Below are 16786 nucleotides of genomic sequence, written 5' to 3'. Positions count from 1 at the left end.
GCGACGATAAACAGCCGAGTTCGTGATTTCAAAAGCAAGCTGAAATTTGACCTTTTTTTTTGTACGGCCCCCGTATCGAGCGAGGGATGAAGTAGTGGGACCAATCAACCGCCCGTGAAAAACTGCCACCGGTGAACAAATAACGGTGATCGGGAGGGTTGTTCTGGTCTTGTTTTTTAAGTTTGTGGTTGGTTTGATTTCGAATCGTTTTACTGTTCCGATTGATCGGGTATTGCCCCACACCTCTGTTGACCATCAACGGTTCTGTTTCACACAAGCAGTTGAGTAGTATATTTTATCGTAGCGTCACTGCAACCATCTTCCATTTTTCACAGTTTTTTTTTTGGGAAACTCAGCAGACAGAAACGAATACGAAGACATCCCGTATTGATGGTCTGCTCTCATCGGTCTAGCTACACGGGAGGAAATGGTTTCGGTGGTGTCTTAATCGATTCTCGGTTCCAATTTTAAATAGTTGAATTGGCAATGCAGTAGCATGTCTAGTTGTGTGGAAAATACAAATATTTATTTTAATTTCAATTAAAATTTCAATTAATGATACGTGCCATCTTGTACCCCAACAATGGCTTGAGAAGAACAGTATTTCCGTTGAGGTATTTTTCAAATGCAAGGCGTCTATTGGTGGTCTACATCCATTTTCATTTAAATGGTCCATCCGCCTTTCTGCGATCCAATAATATTCAAAACAACATCGGAGAATAATCAACAATTCTAACATCCTTAGTTTCACCGTTGTATTCCACAAGATTCACAATATTGTGTTCCGTACACTAAATCTCTAGCCCTCTTATGATATTACCTGTCCTTCAAGAATAAATAATTGATATTGATTTAAAATTGTCCAAGGTGAAACTTCCCTGAACCTGGTCAATTTCACTACTATCTCAACAATCTGAGATATGGACTATACGTTCCGGAACAGGAGAACTTAGTGTGAATTTCAATCAAGAGCTACTAACAAATATCAATAGATGCATACGACTAAGATCTTCCCGATCTCTTAAGTGTCAATTTGCAAACAGCACTTATAAGGAAATTTGCAGAAATTTGCGGATGCAGTATCAACGAACCTTCCGTCCAGTGACAAATGGGGGCGGCCGGCGGTGCATTGAAAGCGGCGCCGTTCTTCATACGACAGGACCGATCCAAAATCTCATCCGAATCAATCCCCCGTAGGAAAATTAGTCTTACGGTCACGTGGTAAAATTAAATCTAGTAAGCCAGAAATTTTAAGCATGGCCTAGCAGGTTGTTACGCTAAGAAAGGAGAGAGAGAGAGAGATCTTTTCTCAAAAAAAGGTGTGGAAACAGACCAAGAATAATCTTCCGCCAGACAGACATCCGTTGTAGGATATTCAGCATCACGAGAAATTTATTAATCTATTAAACCACATAAGTTGTTTCATGCTATTTTATCTGTCTGTTTGACAGCAATGCTTTTACTATTGTCATTATTTACTTTATTCTCATTGGTTATTATTAAGGATAGGTAAATTGCGAATGTAAGTTAACAACATGTTATGCCCTAGTAGTGGATTTCTGTAAAAAGCACCGTTGTCTGGAATGCTCTCCGGGTAAATGTTGAAAATTTAAAGCATCCAATGTTCTTCTTAACCACCCCCATCCATAAACCGACGTCGAGTGCCAAGAAGACGCACAAACGGAGCGCGCGACACCCTGAGACGACTGGCGTAATCGTGATGGGAATGATAATAGATGGTAAAGTTACCGTTCGTGTGTGGGAGGAGAGCCGCTGCTGGAGAGACGGCTGGAAATAAGCACAGAATGCTCTGTTTGGCAGAATGATGATGTCAAGAAACTTTCCTTCGGCAAGAAAACCATCCCCGGTCGTCGCTAGTGTTAAAGAGCGGTAGGAAAGGGATGAAAAGGTTAAGGCTCCCGTAATTGAAACTAGAATATGCATAGGTACATCGTGTTCTCTCTTCTGCTTTGTAAAGAACCTTTTGTACCTTCCTACCCGTACATTCCCATTTCCCCCTTACCAGCCATCCGATGTGTTTCTATTCTTTCACCTCTGGTTTCAGTTATAATGAGGCCCTCGTTAAGGCGGAAGAAAGCTTCATGAACCGCGCTCATGTGAAAATATTCACCTTGCAGTTCATGTGGAAAAACTGTGCGGGGGATAAGTTTAATGTGCCCGCGTTTTAGCGTGCTCCACATCGTGCGTGAGATAAAATTTCTTGCCAGCCACAATCAGACTCCGTACAAAGTGGCTAAAGCAAGCAAAAGAGATGAAAATTTGTTCGGTTTTTATTGCGAACGAAATAATCGACTTCGACTTTGTATTTATCCGTTGCTAATGTTCCATTCTTCCGCGGCTAAATCATACATAATGCACGCTTGTAATCGCGAGAAGAGGAAAAAAAGGAAACCTGCATTTATTAAGCCAACTACGCGACGAAACGAGTTCATCCCACGCCAATCCAATCGAAGCGACACAGAATCGCTTTCAATTTCACTTTCATACGAAAGACTTGCACCGACCACCACCGCGGAAGCCTTAGCAAGCGACGAACGGAAACATATCTATTAGCCAGATATTCCGGTCCGGCGGGCTTGCGTCTATGAAATTGTTGCGGTGGAGCGCATTGCGATTGAATTTCCATTATGCATTATGCACCGGTGCTGGAATAATCGAACCTGCAGCGGCAAATCTTTCGTGACAAAGTTAGCGTGTTTAAGCAAACTGCAAAGGCGTTCTGTTATGCGATGGTTCAGGTAGTTCAGGTAATTGCAGAGAGCATTCCGTAATGTTTGTATGTTAATCAAAATACATTATCTGCTCAATTTAATTGGAAAATGACGAGATGTTTAATTCAATAATAACATAACTTATACCGTGAATAGATTGGAATATCACTATTCAAATATAATTAATTGGTTGTTAATCATAAAAAATATTTTAGAAAATTTATTAGCTATCAAAAGTTAACTATCATCGCCAATCCTATAAATTGCAGCCCGCTTAAACCACACAGAAATCCACCTCTAAACATCAGCTACAATCCAATCTGCCTGCACCACTAGCCACGCTGCCACCATGCTCTGGGGGAGGTCTGTGTGTTCAACGCTAAGCCAGTGAAATCCAAAGACAAACGACCCAACCTGTGCGACCTGAAAACTCGTTGCGATGTTTCGCGAGTGCGTTCGGATGAATAATGGAATTCATAAAAATAAGCACCATATTAATATTAATCGGAACTCCAAAACAATAATAACGCGACTCCGAAGAAACCCCAGGAGAACTCTCCTCCAGAGCCCCAGGGCCGCAGTTATGATGGGGGGGCACGAATGTACGAATCCTAAGGGAATAGTGAAGCAAAAATGCATTGCATTTCCTTCGGCTCCTACGCACGTGGGAAGTAAGCGCTATTTTCTCTGCAAACCCGTACGCTTAATCCGAAAGTCCCGAATGGAAGCCAATGAGTGAAACCCCTCTCAGTGGTTTTTTTTTCTTATGGTGCATGCGTAACGACCATCATCTATGCTATACGGTCGAGGCGACACTTGCACTTTTCTGCATCGCATAAAACGATGACCAGGAAAAAAAGGAAACACATACACACACAAAAGGGTTCAAATACGCGGAACAAGTTTCCGCTTCATTCGTGCAGAAGGAGTTCCCGGTCGTTTGCAACGTTTCGCGGAAACGGCTTAACCTGCTTAGCTGTCAGCCCACGAATATGTTTGACCGATTCGAAACCGTACTTCTTCCCTGGTTTCGATGGTGGGTGCTGGCGTTGGGGTTTGTATTTTTACCTTTCCCATCGGAGCTGGTACGATACGATGCAGTCACGTTCTTGTCCACCCGCTGTTCGAACCGATCTGGTTTGTTTAGTTTCCTTTCGTATACCGTATAGCATAGAATTGCTGCTGCTGAACAAGTATCTGAGTGGGTTCAGAGGGTATTTTTTTTTAGTTTGACTGGCTAAATTGGACACTAATTTACTAATGTGTGTGTGCAAAGTAATGAACTTGTCTGTCCAGGATAATTTGAACGTGATCCAGCTCCTGACATTGTCGAGGATTCCTGATCTACCTCAGCATATTCCAGTTCAACTTGAACAAAATTTAGAAATTACTCGGACTATTTTATCCTTCACAATCCCTGTGAATCTTAGTAAAATTCAAACATCCAAAGATCCAGGCATTGCGGAGGATTCCTGATATTTACTTTCCTCCTGATCTACCTCAACATATTCCAGTACATCTTGAACAGAATCGGAATGAAATGGCTCAGGCTTTGTTGTCAGTCTAAATTATTGTTAAACCTAGTAAAATACAAGTTACGGCCGAGATCCAGAAATTGCGAAGCATTCCAGATCTACCTCAACAAAATCCAGTTCAACTTGTACAGAATTCGGAAATAACTCCGACTTTGTTGCCATTCGCAAACCCCTGTTAAACCTAGTAAAATTCAAGTTATGCAGAGATCCAGACATTCCGGAGGATTCCAGATTTATCTCTGCAAAATTCCAATTTCAACAGAATCCAGCAATTACTCCACCTTTGCTTCCGGTGGAACTATTATTTTTTTCAAATTGTTAATAAAACATTTAAATTGAGTAAAACCACATACTAGCCGCATAAACTTCAACTTACGAAATCTCACTGCCATATCTGACATCGAAATTGAAAGTGTACGGCAGTGATCTGGGGCTCAAGTACGATAGCCATTTGAAAACATATCTCATTTTCCGTATTTCCTCGTATTTTTCAACATTCACCGTTCAGATCCTATCGCAAATAATCACGAGCGTGATATGCGAATTCGAGCCGTAATCAGACAACAAGGTTTCATTCACTGCCCAGAGCCGATGCACAACAACATGAAGGTGTAAAATGTGTTTAAATGGCCGGTGTTGTGCAGGAGAGAGAAATTATACGCTATTAAGGAAATTGCCCGTCAGTAATACTGACTCAGTATCATTCCTTCAAGAGCTCGCCACGATCTGCTAGTTGTAAAATGGAACTCAGAATCCACACCCTCTCTAAACCGTTAGGCTACTGGCCTTTCGAAGGCTTGCCCATTGCAAATTCCAGCAGCACTCGGGTGTATGGCGAAAGAAAACCACAGTAACCACCACCCCTTGGTAGCCACATCTTGATATTAGCGCGTGCAGCAGTAGTAGAGACTCGCGCCCGGTCCTATTTCGCTATCGATTTCGACAAATCTGATGCTGTCGATATGCAATGATGTAAACGCTTGATGTGACGATTGGTGCTACCACTGCGCTGCCACCGTTTCATTCGACTTTGTTTACATCGTTAGACGCAGGCAAAACAGGGCATGCTTCAGGGGAGTGCTTCGACTACTAAGTGCAGTGCGTCTGTTTTGGCGTTCCAAATTCTCTATCAGGCGCAGCGATGATGAAATGGAAATGATGGAGTGAAGGGATAAAAACGTCCACCAAATTATAGAGACCGAAGCGAAATGAGCATCTGCAGAGTGTATGGACAAGTTTGGAAACGAACTTCTAGGAAAAGGGGAATAACGAAAAAAAAAAGCGAAACGAGAGTTTCGATTTCATAATTTATGTGCGCTTTCCTCGCAAGGTAACGTTTGTTGTACGAAAATAAAAACTGGAAAAGGCAAGTAGGTATTATCAATGGTTTTGCCATGGTCCGAAATAGAAGGCAAGAAAAATGGACATCGCTGCTCTCTAGCGCTCTAGTTGCAGCACGTAAACATGATTACGTTATGATTACGTTGTGGATCGCCCTTGGCGAGGATGTTTGAGCTAATTTTCTGCCCTACTTACAACCAGCACTTGATTGTGTCCTTGGGCTTGGAAAGCTGGGAAAAAGCTGTTACAGTACTTGTACTACAACGAGCTTGTCTTTTTTTTTTGCTGATATTTTCCGTTTCCAGTTTAAAGTTGATTGATAGTAATCAATTTATTTGATGTAATTGAATGATATAACTAAATTCATACGTGCTTTTTACTACAAACACGAGATGTTTCTATTTCTTTGCTTGTATGATAGAAGAGCGCTATACCGTAGCAGAGGCAATCAGTCAAACATCCCAAACTATTTTGTCCAAATCACTCGCGTGGACAATGTTTCATGTGCTTACGTAAAGCCGTTCGTGCGTTATTAGCGTTCGGCGCAAGATCATCTCATCAGCCATGATTACGCAGTCTTGCTCTGATGCATTCCATGCGCTTTAATTCGATTTACTCTCATCCGCACAGTGGAGCAAAGCGTGCGACCACGCAGCGTTGGGCGCGCATCCCTTTTCATTATGCAATGACTTACCCGGTCGAATGCATGTGTTTGTCACAACAGCACAAATGTGAGTTATAACACATTAAGTTGCTTAAAAAAAGTTAACCATCAAACTACCATTTTGATCCATCGCTTTTCGGTCGTTTTTGAAGATATTGAAAACCTCCCCTAAATTGCTAACAAACTGTCAACCCCCAACCCTTCAGGGGTATCCGCTCTTATACGCTCTTCACGGTCTTCTCTTCAGGTGATGTGTCGCGACATGGATTTTAATGCTTATGGAGACTTTTAACGCTTTCGGCTTAGAGCTGCGTGCTTTCGAAATTAGTGACAAACAGCGAAAAGCTTTCCGAACATTGTTTTCCCCCATTCATCATCATTGTTCGCAGCCTTTGGTAATATTGGGCTTTAATGAGGCTGTTGCGTTAGAAGACATAAAGCGGTAGTATTTGAAGACTGTTATAATTTCATAGTAGAGCAGATGCTTTTGTAAAGAAATAGAAATGCATTAGACGTTTATTGAACAGTTTAATATCAATCTTGTGGCTCTTGAAGGTGTACAACATGTGGACACTTTACATACGGTCGTTATTCATGTGCTTTAGCTCGCTCGGTAGCATTTTTTTTTTAACAATTAGAGCCTAAATCATCAACTCTTCCCGTTTTTCCCACTTGCCTGTACTCCAATTACAACATCTGTCAAGATGAAAAGCAAAAATAATATCATGTTTCCTATTACCGTCCAACCATCCCAATTCTTTGCCCGCGGTGTATTTCTGCGACCTGCCATCAGCCAGTCTGCTGTAGGTAAGCGGAACTGCAAACATTATTTCGTTGAAACACAAACGAACTATCTATCATGCGTCCAGGTTTCGTGTCCAACCTGGACCAATCTAGCGTGAAGCTAGGTGCAGCAGACCACCCGTTGATACGATCCCGGTCCCGCAAACGATTACAACCAAACGTCGTCGACGTCGTCGTCGAATGGGAGATTGCAACGAATCCAGTCCTGGTTGGCAAACTGGCGAAGCCGATGTCGGAGATTGTAAGGAAACAAATTAAGACGTCGTTCCCGGTGGCGGTTGTCGTCTTGTGAGGGTGAAGTGTGTTTTACTTTTAACCCCCAACCCCGAAATAGTCCCTCGAGCTTTCGGGACTTTCTTTCCCGTTACCGGGACACATTTGCAAACCTGCCGAAAGAGGCAAAGGTGTGACGGGCGTTGTTTCTTTCTTCCCGGCCAAAAACACTTTCAATCGCGTTGACCGTTTTTGCGCACTGTGCCAAAAGCTACAGAAACCAATTTACGAAAATGTCAAAAATGTCATGCCCGAAACGTGATTGTTTGTTTGGTTGTGGGGCCGTTAAAGCAAGTGTAGCACCCGCCGCGTCGTCGTCTGCGTATGCCGGACAGGCCAAGCTCCTGGTGTGCAATTATAAAAACCTTTTGCAAATGTTAATGAAAGGATAATATACAATGATTTGGAAAATGTTGAGAAATTGAGAGAGAGAGCGATAAGAAATACGAAACTTAATGCGGTGGATTGGAAGAAAGGGAAGTAAAGGTGATTAACTTTCTCCCAGATCTTCAAGAGTAAATGTCCTGTCGTGCAAAATTTTATTACCGATGGCAGAGAATTGGAGAGCCAGAATTGATAGTTTGAAGTATCTCGATTGGTCGAATTGAATGTGATGTAATTAAAAGTTCTATTTTCTCGCTTTATCATGTGTCGTTTGTCATGGATTTGCATTACCTTATCAGGCTATGAGATACATGAATTACAGAATACAGGGGTTTTTAGGCTGAAAGAAAAAGCAATCAAGCGCATATCATAACAAACACAGCACTTTATGCTTTATGTCATGAAAAATACAGTAAATGTTACCAACAACAATCGTCTGGCTGTGAAGAAAATCCATCCTAGACCACGTTTATACTCCTTCGAATTGTACTTCATTTCTACCATCATGCTGGTGTTATGGTAAGCTGCGATGCCATTGTGATATCATGTGTTTCTATTGAAGTATGCCTGCTGGAGTTATGGTGTCTCCGTATGGCCGTTGACCTCTAAGGCGCCCATTTTGCTCTTCTGTCATCTAAAGAACCCTGTAACTTTTCGATGCGTATTACGGAGTGTATGGTCGCTTATCTATATTTGAACCCAGGCCGTACGTGTTGGAGATCCATTACGCTATAGAATCTACTATTCCAGCGATTCTAGTGTAGATAGATTAAATCATGGTTTGAATTTAACTGCTTCCATTCCACTGTTGTAAGAACATAGTTATTCATAAAATTATGAAGGGTTGTTTTTCCTTTACAGAGGATAACGCATAAATATTCTATTGAAGTGTCTCAATATCGTTGTCTCCAACAAGAAGTCGTCAATATTTATTGTTTCTATGTAACATATATAACAATTTTCCATCAAATGTTCTGTATCTAAGCCCAGTTTTAAAAGTCCCTGACACCTCAACACAAACATCAAACATCTGGTGTTTGATGCAATCGTTTCCATTTCCTTCTGCAGAGTTTTTTTTTTTTTTGGTGGAAACGTCTCTATTGTAGCAAAAAAGCACTCTTCACTCTCTTCGAAGCCTCTTACATTGCATTGAAACGCTATCAAACGGGAAAAATCGAAACCATTTGCGCGCGCTCGCGTGTGTGCGCGTGACGATTAGAGATGTGCACGCTGAGTAAGAGTGAGTGAGTGATTTGAAACCTTCGAGAGAGTGAATGAATATAAATCAGCACGAAGAGTTTTTATGACTCCTTTAACCACTCTTTTGCGTTTATACTCACTCTTACTCTCTGTGCCGACTAGAAACTCACTCAGGAGTGAGTAAAACTGTTTTATCACTCTTTGGATTATAATCACTCTGTAAGAGTGAGTAAAAGAGTATTATCACTCTTTGGATTATAATCACTCTGTAAGAGTGAGTAAAAGAGTATCATCACTCTTACAGAGTGATTATAATCCAAAGAGTGATAATACTCTTTTACTCACTCTTACAGAGTGATTATAATCCAAAGAGTGATAATACTCTTTTACTCACTCCTGAGTGAGTTTCTAGTCGGCACAAAGAGTAAGAGTGAGTATAAACGCAAAAGAGTGGTAAAAACATAAATGCAGTGTAATATTTTTTAATGAATCTCAAAAGAGTGAGTAAAGGTTTCAAATCTTTAAACCCACTCTTTGACTCCGATTCAAATCATTGAAAAGAGTGATTATTCTCATCTCTAGTGACGATTACAAATTAATCTTCACAAACAAGCAATTCGCTTGGAGGGCTTCCTCATGTTTCCGCCGGGCGGTTCTTCCCATCATGGTGTGCTGGGTACCCGTCCCTCTTACCGGGGACCAATGGAAGTGGGTTCCCGTAGGTTGAAATATTACGTCTCAGTCATTACGCAAAAGCTTTTTCGCGCCGTCTAGTGCCTACGAAAGGTCGTAAGCAAGATGGGTAACAACGTGCCGGTGTGGTTTTGTAATTGGAATCATTAGTTAACCTTTTTAAAGATGTGATTCATGTTCAGGCTTTCTAAGCTCTTTATGGATGGGATATTCTTTACATTTGACATTTGATTCCGAACGTGTGCTACAAGCTTTGAAGTCAAGGCAAGCTTTCGCCTATCGCATGAAGTTGTTTTTGTTTTTGTACAATCAATTTAGTTCATTACTCACATTAAGTGAAAAACTGCGTTTTAATAAATGTTTAGCTAATTGTTACTCTATTGCTCTGTATTTAATGTATTATGGCTAGCTCCACACATTTCTTCACGATACAGCTGCTCGCTGCAACTATTTGTGTTACGCTCGACGTATAGCTTTTGCAACGCGTTCCAATTATTGCTAGACGTTTTATTTTTAGGCAAATCAAACATTGGCCCCATAAATCACGAAACCGCCGGTCTTCACCTCAACGTTTTCCCCAAACCACCCACCACCACGTCACCATTCATAAATACTAATTGATGCACATGTTTTTTCTCTCTCTCTCTTTCTCCCCAAAAACGTTTCCCTCGGCGCTTCATCCAACAGGGTATGCCAGAGCAATGGGCGCTGATGTTGAAGAACTCGAACATTAGCAAGCAGGAGCAGAAGAAAAACCCTCAAGCCGTGCTGGACGTGCTGAACTTCTTCGACAACAGCAACAAACAACGGCCAAGCTCGAAATATATGACCCATGGACTGCACACTACAACACATTCGGGTAAGTCGGCGATGCCTTTTTGTTGGTGGTTTAGTACGTTTAACTCGGTACAGTATTCACCATATGACAAGTCTTGGCGTACACGTTACTCCAACAAATTTCCCAAAACAAAGTGAAAGGGTTCAATCGTTATTTTTTTTTTATTTATTTAATTTGGGTTTTATTTTTACTTATCGAACAAAAATTACCCTCGACATTATCTCGTAAAATTGAAATCAATTTACAAACCGTACAGCGTCGGTGAAAACTTGCACCATTGGCCGGGAAATGAAAATCCTGTAAAAGCCATCTGGGCGCAAAGCACACACCAAATCAAAAAATGGTTGCAATTGAACTTTGGCACCACCTGTTGTGCGGAAAAACCAAAGCAAAAGCCATCACCATGCTTCTCATCGGCCACCATCGGGAATTTGACTCTATCATTTGATCGAATTGATGGAAAAACTTCTCAACCCATTAATTTGCATAAGCGTTTTCGCCCGGGAAAATCGCTATAATCACTGTTCGGAGCGATCGGGTAGAGATCCAAAGTTTTGCACGATTTTGTATCCGTTCAGGTCCGCAAAAAAAAACGAAGGGCGACACACATTTGCAACAACCAAAAAACGCTCTCGAACAATGAGGTAGATCATCCCAAAAGTTAGAAAGCTTAAGCTTAAGCCGGTATGTGTCAAATAATCGAGCAGATTTCGAGCGGCGAATCGGTAACGGGTTGCATCAATCACATATGGACATAGATTTTTGACATAAAGAATGACATTAGGTATTCTGTACCGAGAATTTCAGGATATTAATTTTTTTATTTTAGTTTAAATTTGTATCTACATTTTTTATGTACATAGATACTTATAATAATTAACCTTATTTATATCTCAGTCAATTGAGCCGTCTCAACAAGAAAAGCCGGTTCAAAAACCTTTATGAGCATATTAATCCTACTCGGTATTTACATGTCTTTCAAAAGATTGGTTCAAGCATGTTCAAACCGTTTTTTATACTCATACTTATGGGAATACGTAAATACATGCTAAGAAATTTCCTCACGTATCGTGAGTCAAAAACAATGTTATCTGATTTATAAAGGATGTAGTTCCTTTATTTCAACATTAAAAAAAAAAACATTCAACTTAAAAAATTATCAATTGTTGAGTCGAGCGAAGAACTCAAGAATTCAATCCGATGCTGACAACTAACCCGGCACCCGTCACGCCACATGTTAAAAAAAATCAAAGGATTATATCTCATTCGCTCTCTCGTTCTCATTCGTTTAAATACTGTGTTTAAAGAAACATCCTTTTTGTGATCCTAGCGACAACATGTAAGTAAAAGCAATTAGGTTGTTAATGTATTGTTAAACACGTTGGTAACCATGGCTATTATGTTTGATAGCCAAAAGTATATAAGTTATATGTAAATCAAATAACTGACTTTGAAGAAAATACCCGGCAACTAACGTGTTAAGCATAGATTTGAAATTTTCGATAATTGATACATTCTTTACTCTAGGAATCCTAGACCAATAACGAATAAAGCGCAGTTCAGTAAACTGGTTGATTTAATGGAACAGCGGCCAGATATTGCCAAGGGCTTTGTTAAGGGTAACCAAAAAGCATTCTGGCAACAGCTTGCTGTTGAATTGAACCAGCATGGGCGTCCATTAAAAAGTGCTGAGGAATGGATAACGGTAAGCAAAACAATATTTTATGTCCGGTACGTTGAAACTATTGTAATTAAAATTTATTTGTTTTTCGACTTTGAAATTTTTGCCGTCATAGGTCATTGTTTCTGTATTTGGTATCGTTTTCACTATATCACCGAGTGAAAGGAAATTAATTTTGAAAATCTCTTTAAAATACCGGTTGAAAACTGTTGAGGACCGCGTGGCAACTGATACCCAAGAAAAACAGTTAAAAACACTCTCGAATCGCGCGCGGTAAAAAGTTTGGATACATACAAAATAACTTCCAATGATAAAACAACAGTACTCATCGAAAACTGCATTGTTAGCGCTGGAATCACGTAGCAGGCATTGAAAGGGTAAGTTTTGCAGCAATAATGTGAAATGGTGAATGCACCACACAGAAAATGATCGAAGAGTGTACCGAAAAACGATGTTACCATGGAAACGTTACGGCGTTACGATACTACTAACTACAATTTGTATAGCGATGGCGGTGATACAGGCGTTAACCATTGGCATCACCTTTAATCGAGTGATGCGGTGCTGAACGTGTAAAACATAGCAAGCGAACGCAACGTTCTATAGTAAAGTTGTGTTCAAAGTAGGCGGTGTAGTTGGTATGCGATCCGTATGTAGCTAAATCTGGTGTATAAATAAAAGGAGAAATCACATGCATGTCGCATTTTCGAGTGTTTAGTGTGTTAACTGACAAACGTTCGAGTTTGAAGCATGATCCTTAGAACGACGTTGCGAATATATCCGAAGCATTTTACTGTATCAACGATGAAGAACATAGCAAGTGGAAGACACTGATACGGCCGGACTCGAAGAATATAATCCAGATCATGACGGTCATGGTGCGGCACTAAAAAAACTTTTTTAAACAGTGATTGACCATCGAAGCAGCCTATAATGCTGATAGATTGATAAGAGCTGAACGAATTATTTGCTGGCTTCCCGTCAGTATGGTTATGACGTTCTCATTACGAGCGATGATTGCTGTACCATGAGTAAGCCAGAGATCGAGAAGTATAAGGAACGGACGTTCATGGCTTTGAAGAGAAGAGCTATAACGAACTAACTGGCAACGCTTAGAGTACGGAGGTTTCGTTGAACATGTATTTCCATACACCTTGCGCTGTCGTGTGAAAACTTCTTCGAATCATTCCCCTCGTGCTATAGCCGTATTAAGGAAGGACACTAATCAAAGAACCATACTTCAGCCAAAGAAATTGTATAGCACTCTCAAGCATCCCATTTTTCAAAACTGACATTCCAAATGTTGCAGGTAATTAAGATCTCTGTTTATTCTTAACAGCACATGCTTAATTTTAAAGCAGTCGGTGAATCTCGAATCTAACAGAATGCCAGGATCTTTTATATAAAATTCCATGTACAACGGTTAACCGCAACGGGTTTAATTAAAGTAAAGGACTACAAAATGTTAGTTACTAGGTCGCTTAGTTTGGGTTCCGTGTTGTTGAAGTTTGACATCAAACGGTAAAAATGTATAAATGCACGAAACAGTTCCATGAAGTAGAAAGTAATACATCACCATATTTTTTAAAAGGATAGAAGCTACGAGGGTGAGCTAAATTAAATGAGCTTGCGCATCACAACGCAACAACAAACGGTATGTTCATCTGTTTTTTTTTAACTGATTTTTTTATAAAAATAATTATTGTTAAACTCCAGAACACTAGAAATTAAAAAAAAAACCTTATTAATTATGCGTATTTATGTATTTTTTTTTTCCCTTTTTTAACATCCTAAGCTTATGGGAAATATGGCCTAACCTACTTTAAACCTGCTAGAAAAATGCTTTGTTTTGATATTTGTCGAGCAGCTGTCGAGCACTTTCATAAGCAAAACAATCTAACCATCGATTCCCAGGCTTATTTGGCTTGGGAGTTTGTATGGGAAGCTGTAAGCTTATAAGCCTGGAAACGTCAAAACGCATACAAAAAACTAGCTTATCCCGTGATCTACCCCAATGCCAGATTGCTCACTTTAGCAAAGGGAAAACTATTGCTATTCGCTGAGCTTTTGATGAAGAGGGGCAAACCGGCACTCCGACCAGTCCCAGCTGTAAGTTTCCAATTTTCCTTTCGTGCCGTCGTTTCACCACACCGTGATGTTTATCAAGCGGCAAAATAAAAGTAATAAAAAAGTGAATCATTACAGGTTTATTTGTTTTTGGGGGTGAATGTTTTTTTTTTTCAATTAAACTGATAAATCTTTTTCGTACGCAGATGGATAGTGAGGGATTTTTTTTTATTTTGGTAAATGAAAACATAAATTGCATTTTGCTTTCCATCGTTTTTTGTTTTGTTTTGTTCTTTGCTGATGTTTCTCGCTGTGGAATTGTTTGGGCGTGGTGTAAAATTCGAAACAGGATAACTATATTTGTAATTTTTCAATTAGAGAACTCTGTTACTATCCTACCCATTCGCACGTTTCCGATCCTGTACACTTACTTGGTTATGAGATCCAATGTGTCAAGTACGTTTGTTATGAACTTTGCATCATGCTTTGATATTTTGCCTTATCCTTTGTGGAAAAATCTCCCGTACAGCATTGCGCAACGTTTGGTGAAAGTGTTTTACACTGTTTTTGTTCGGAAGGCACATATTTACTCATGTGTCAGCTCATTTATTGCTATTCCTTTGATCCAGTCCCTCTCTGTGCTCTCGCCGTCTTCTCGTCCTGTCGAGACCATATAAATGCTACAAACCAAGCGATCTTAAATGTGTTATGGCTCCATTTTTTCGCAAATTCATGGTACCTTCTCTGTTCGCGCCAAACGCAACGCCGAGGCTCGTTTTCAAAAAGGTTTCGAACGCACGTCATCATCAGATCTGGAGCTGATACTGATGCCAAAATCTTCAGATTTGGAATAGGTTGGTGGTGAAAAGAGATCGCATTATTTCTCCCCATCAAAGACGACGCATAAAGAGGAAAACCATTTGTACATTACATTTTACATGGCTTTTTTTATTGGTTTTAAATATCAATTCTAATGTTTTGTGTGATAGATTTTTAACTAGAAGCGGTCTCACTGTACAACAACAGTGTGTTGCATAATTTGTGCAGCATCGGTATAACGTAACCAAAAAAAAATGTGGCACCCTTATCCGTTGAAAGTCGTTTGACATATTACTTTTCCCCGTCCACACTCGTAGTAGAACGGGTGGCTTCTATGGTGGCGGGGGTTTGCATATTGCCAATCACGCCAACACCCTCACGACAAACGGGTCGCGATAAGCGATCGTAGCGAAGGATATGGCACGACACAACGTGCGAGAACCACCCCAAAGAAGGTCATCGAGCCAGCAGACGTTCTGGCAATGCCTTGGTGCCCGATTTAAATAGCATAACATTTTGCGGTTTCAGCTTTGCGATTAAGCCATTTGTGCTATAATCCCACGGAAAGTGTAGCAATTGAAGGCGGATTTATTTACTATGCATGGTATTTTTGCCCACCATGTTTAGTGTGGGGCACGCTGGAAGGGAGAGCAAAAGTAAATAAATAAAAGCACGACCAAATGTAGTGTTGTGGGCATACGTTAAGCTTCGCATTATTTTAGGAAAGCAAATCTGTTTAGTATTTTGTTTTAAAAACACTTTATTTGGAGAAAATCAACCTTTTCCCTACGTTGAGAATTTCGATTTTACTTCCGTGAGCGATCTGCATGCATGTGCTTCGATCGATGCCGCCTATTTGCCTCTTCGTCCTGTTGTTGTAACGGATGATCTCACTTATCGAAGTTCGGAAGAATTTGACCGAACGTCCGAAGTTCGGAAGGACTTTGTTTATAGTATTGGCAGTATTTTCACGCCCCTGCCTATTCGTAATGTAATTAACGTAAAACTGTAGAAATGAAGTACGATCCGAGGAGTATAAACGTGTCTTAGGATGGATTTTCACAGCCAGACGATCATTGTTAAGTAACATGTAGTATATTTTTCATGACATAAAGCATATTTAATTCGATAAATGCAGTAAACATTTCTTCCGATCAAAACAAACATCGTTCGGTTGTCAAAATCCTACCCAGAGCGCGTTTATACTGGTCGGATCGTACTTGGCTGATATCGTCGTATGAGTGTTATGGTAAACGCTGAAACTGCAAATGTTATTTCAAGAAAGTATGTGGTAATTAACTACGTTTTTTGTTGGGTATATAGATATCTGATTTTCCTGAAGAAGCTGCAATAAAAATACTAGATTTTGTCAACTCTAATAACGGTTATCTCTGACGCTTATAACGGCTATCGAGCAATTTTATTCATCTTCTTGACATAATAATCTACTAGAGGACGTTTAAGTATACCGTCAGGTAGCTGTTCTCTACTGGAAGATTGTTCAAATGAGACTCGATCGACTACTACTAGAAAGAACGTTGAGATCTCATGACTGGCAATTGCAGAAAATATCGATGCAAATCTATGTAAATAAATGTATACCGGATCTATACGGACGATCAGATAGTGCATTTGATGGTGGCCCTCTGTTCCACGCGACAGGATCGAGACAAAATCCCATACGGAAAATTCCCCCGTAGCAAGGATTGACTATTCTGCTACGTGAAAAAAGTCTAATAAGCCAGAAATGAGGCC

General features: G+C 40.3%; 1 protein-coding gene across 1 annotated transcript in view; it reads left to right on the top strand.

The window, feature by feature from the left end:
- The window catches only part of LOC128709844 (serine/threonine-protein kinase Pak), a 44207-nt gene that overhangs the window by 19311 nt on the left and 8110 nt on the right, over positions 1 to 16786 (top strand). Inside the window, exon 4 of the mRNA XM_053804867.1 lies at positions 10314 to 10485. Coding sequence (XP_053660842.1) covers positions 10314 to 10485 — 172 coding nt within the window. The remainder of the gene's footprint in view (positions 1 to 10313; positions 10486 to 16786) is intronic.

This window comes from Anopheles marshallii, chromosome 2, assembly GCF_943734725.1.
Source record: "Anopheles marshallii chromosome 2, idAnoMarsDA_429_01, whole genome shotgun sequence".
Taxonomy (NCBI): domain Eukaryota; kingdom Metazoa; phylum Arthropoda; class Insecta; order Diptera; family Culicidae; genus Anopheles; species Anopheles marshallii.
The sequence above is the reverse complement of the archived record's forward strand: the minus strand, read 5'-3'. Positions and strand labels throughout refer to the sequence as shown.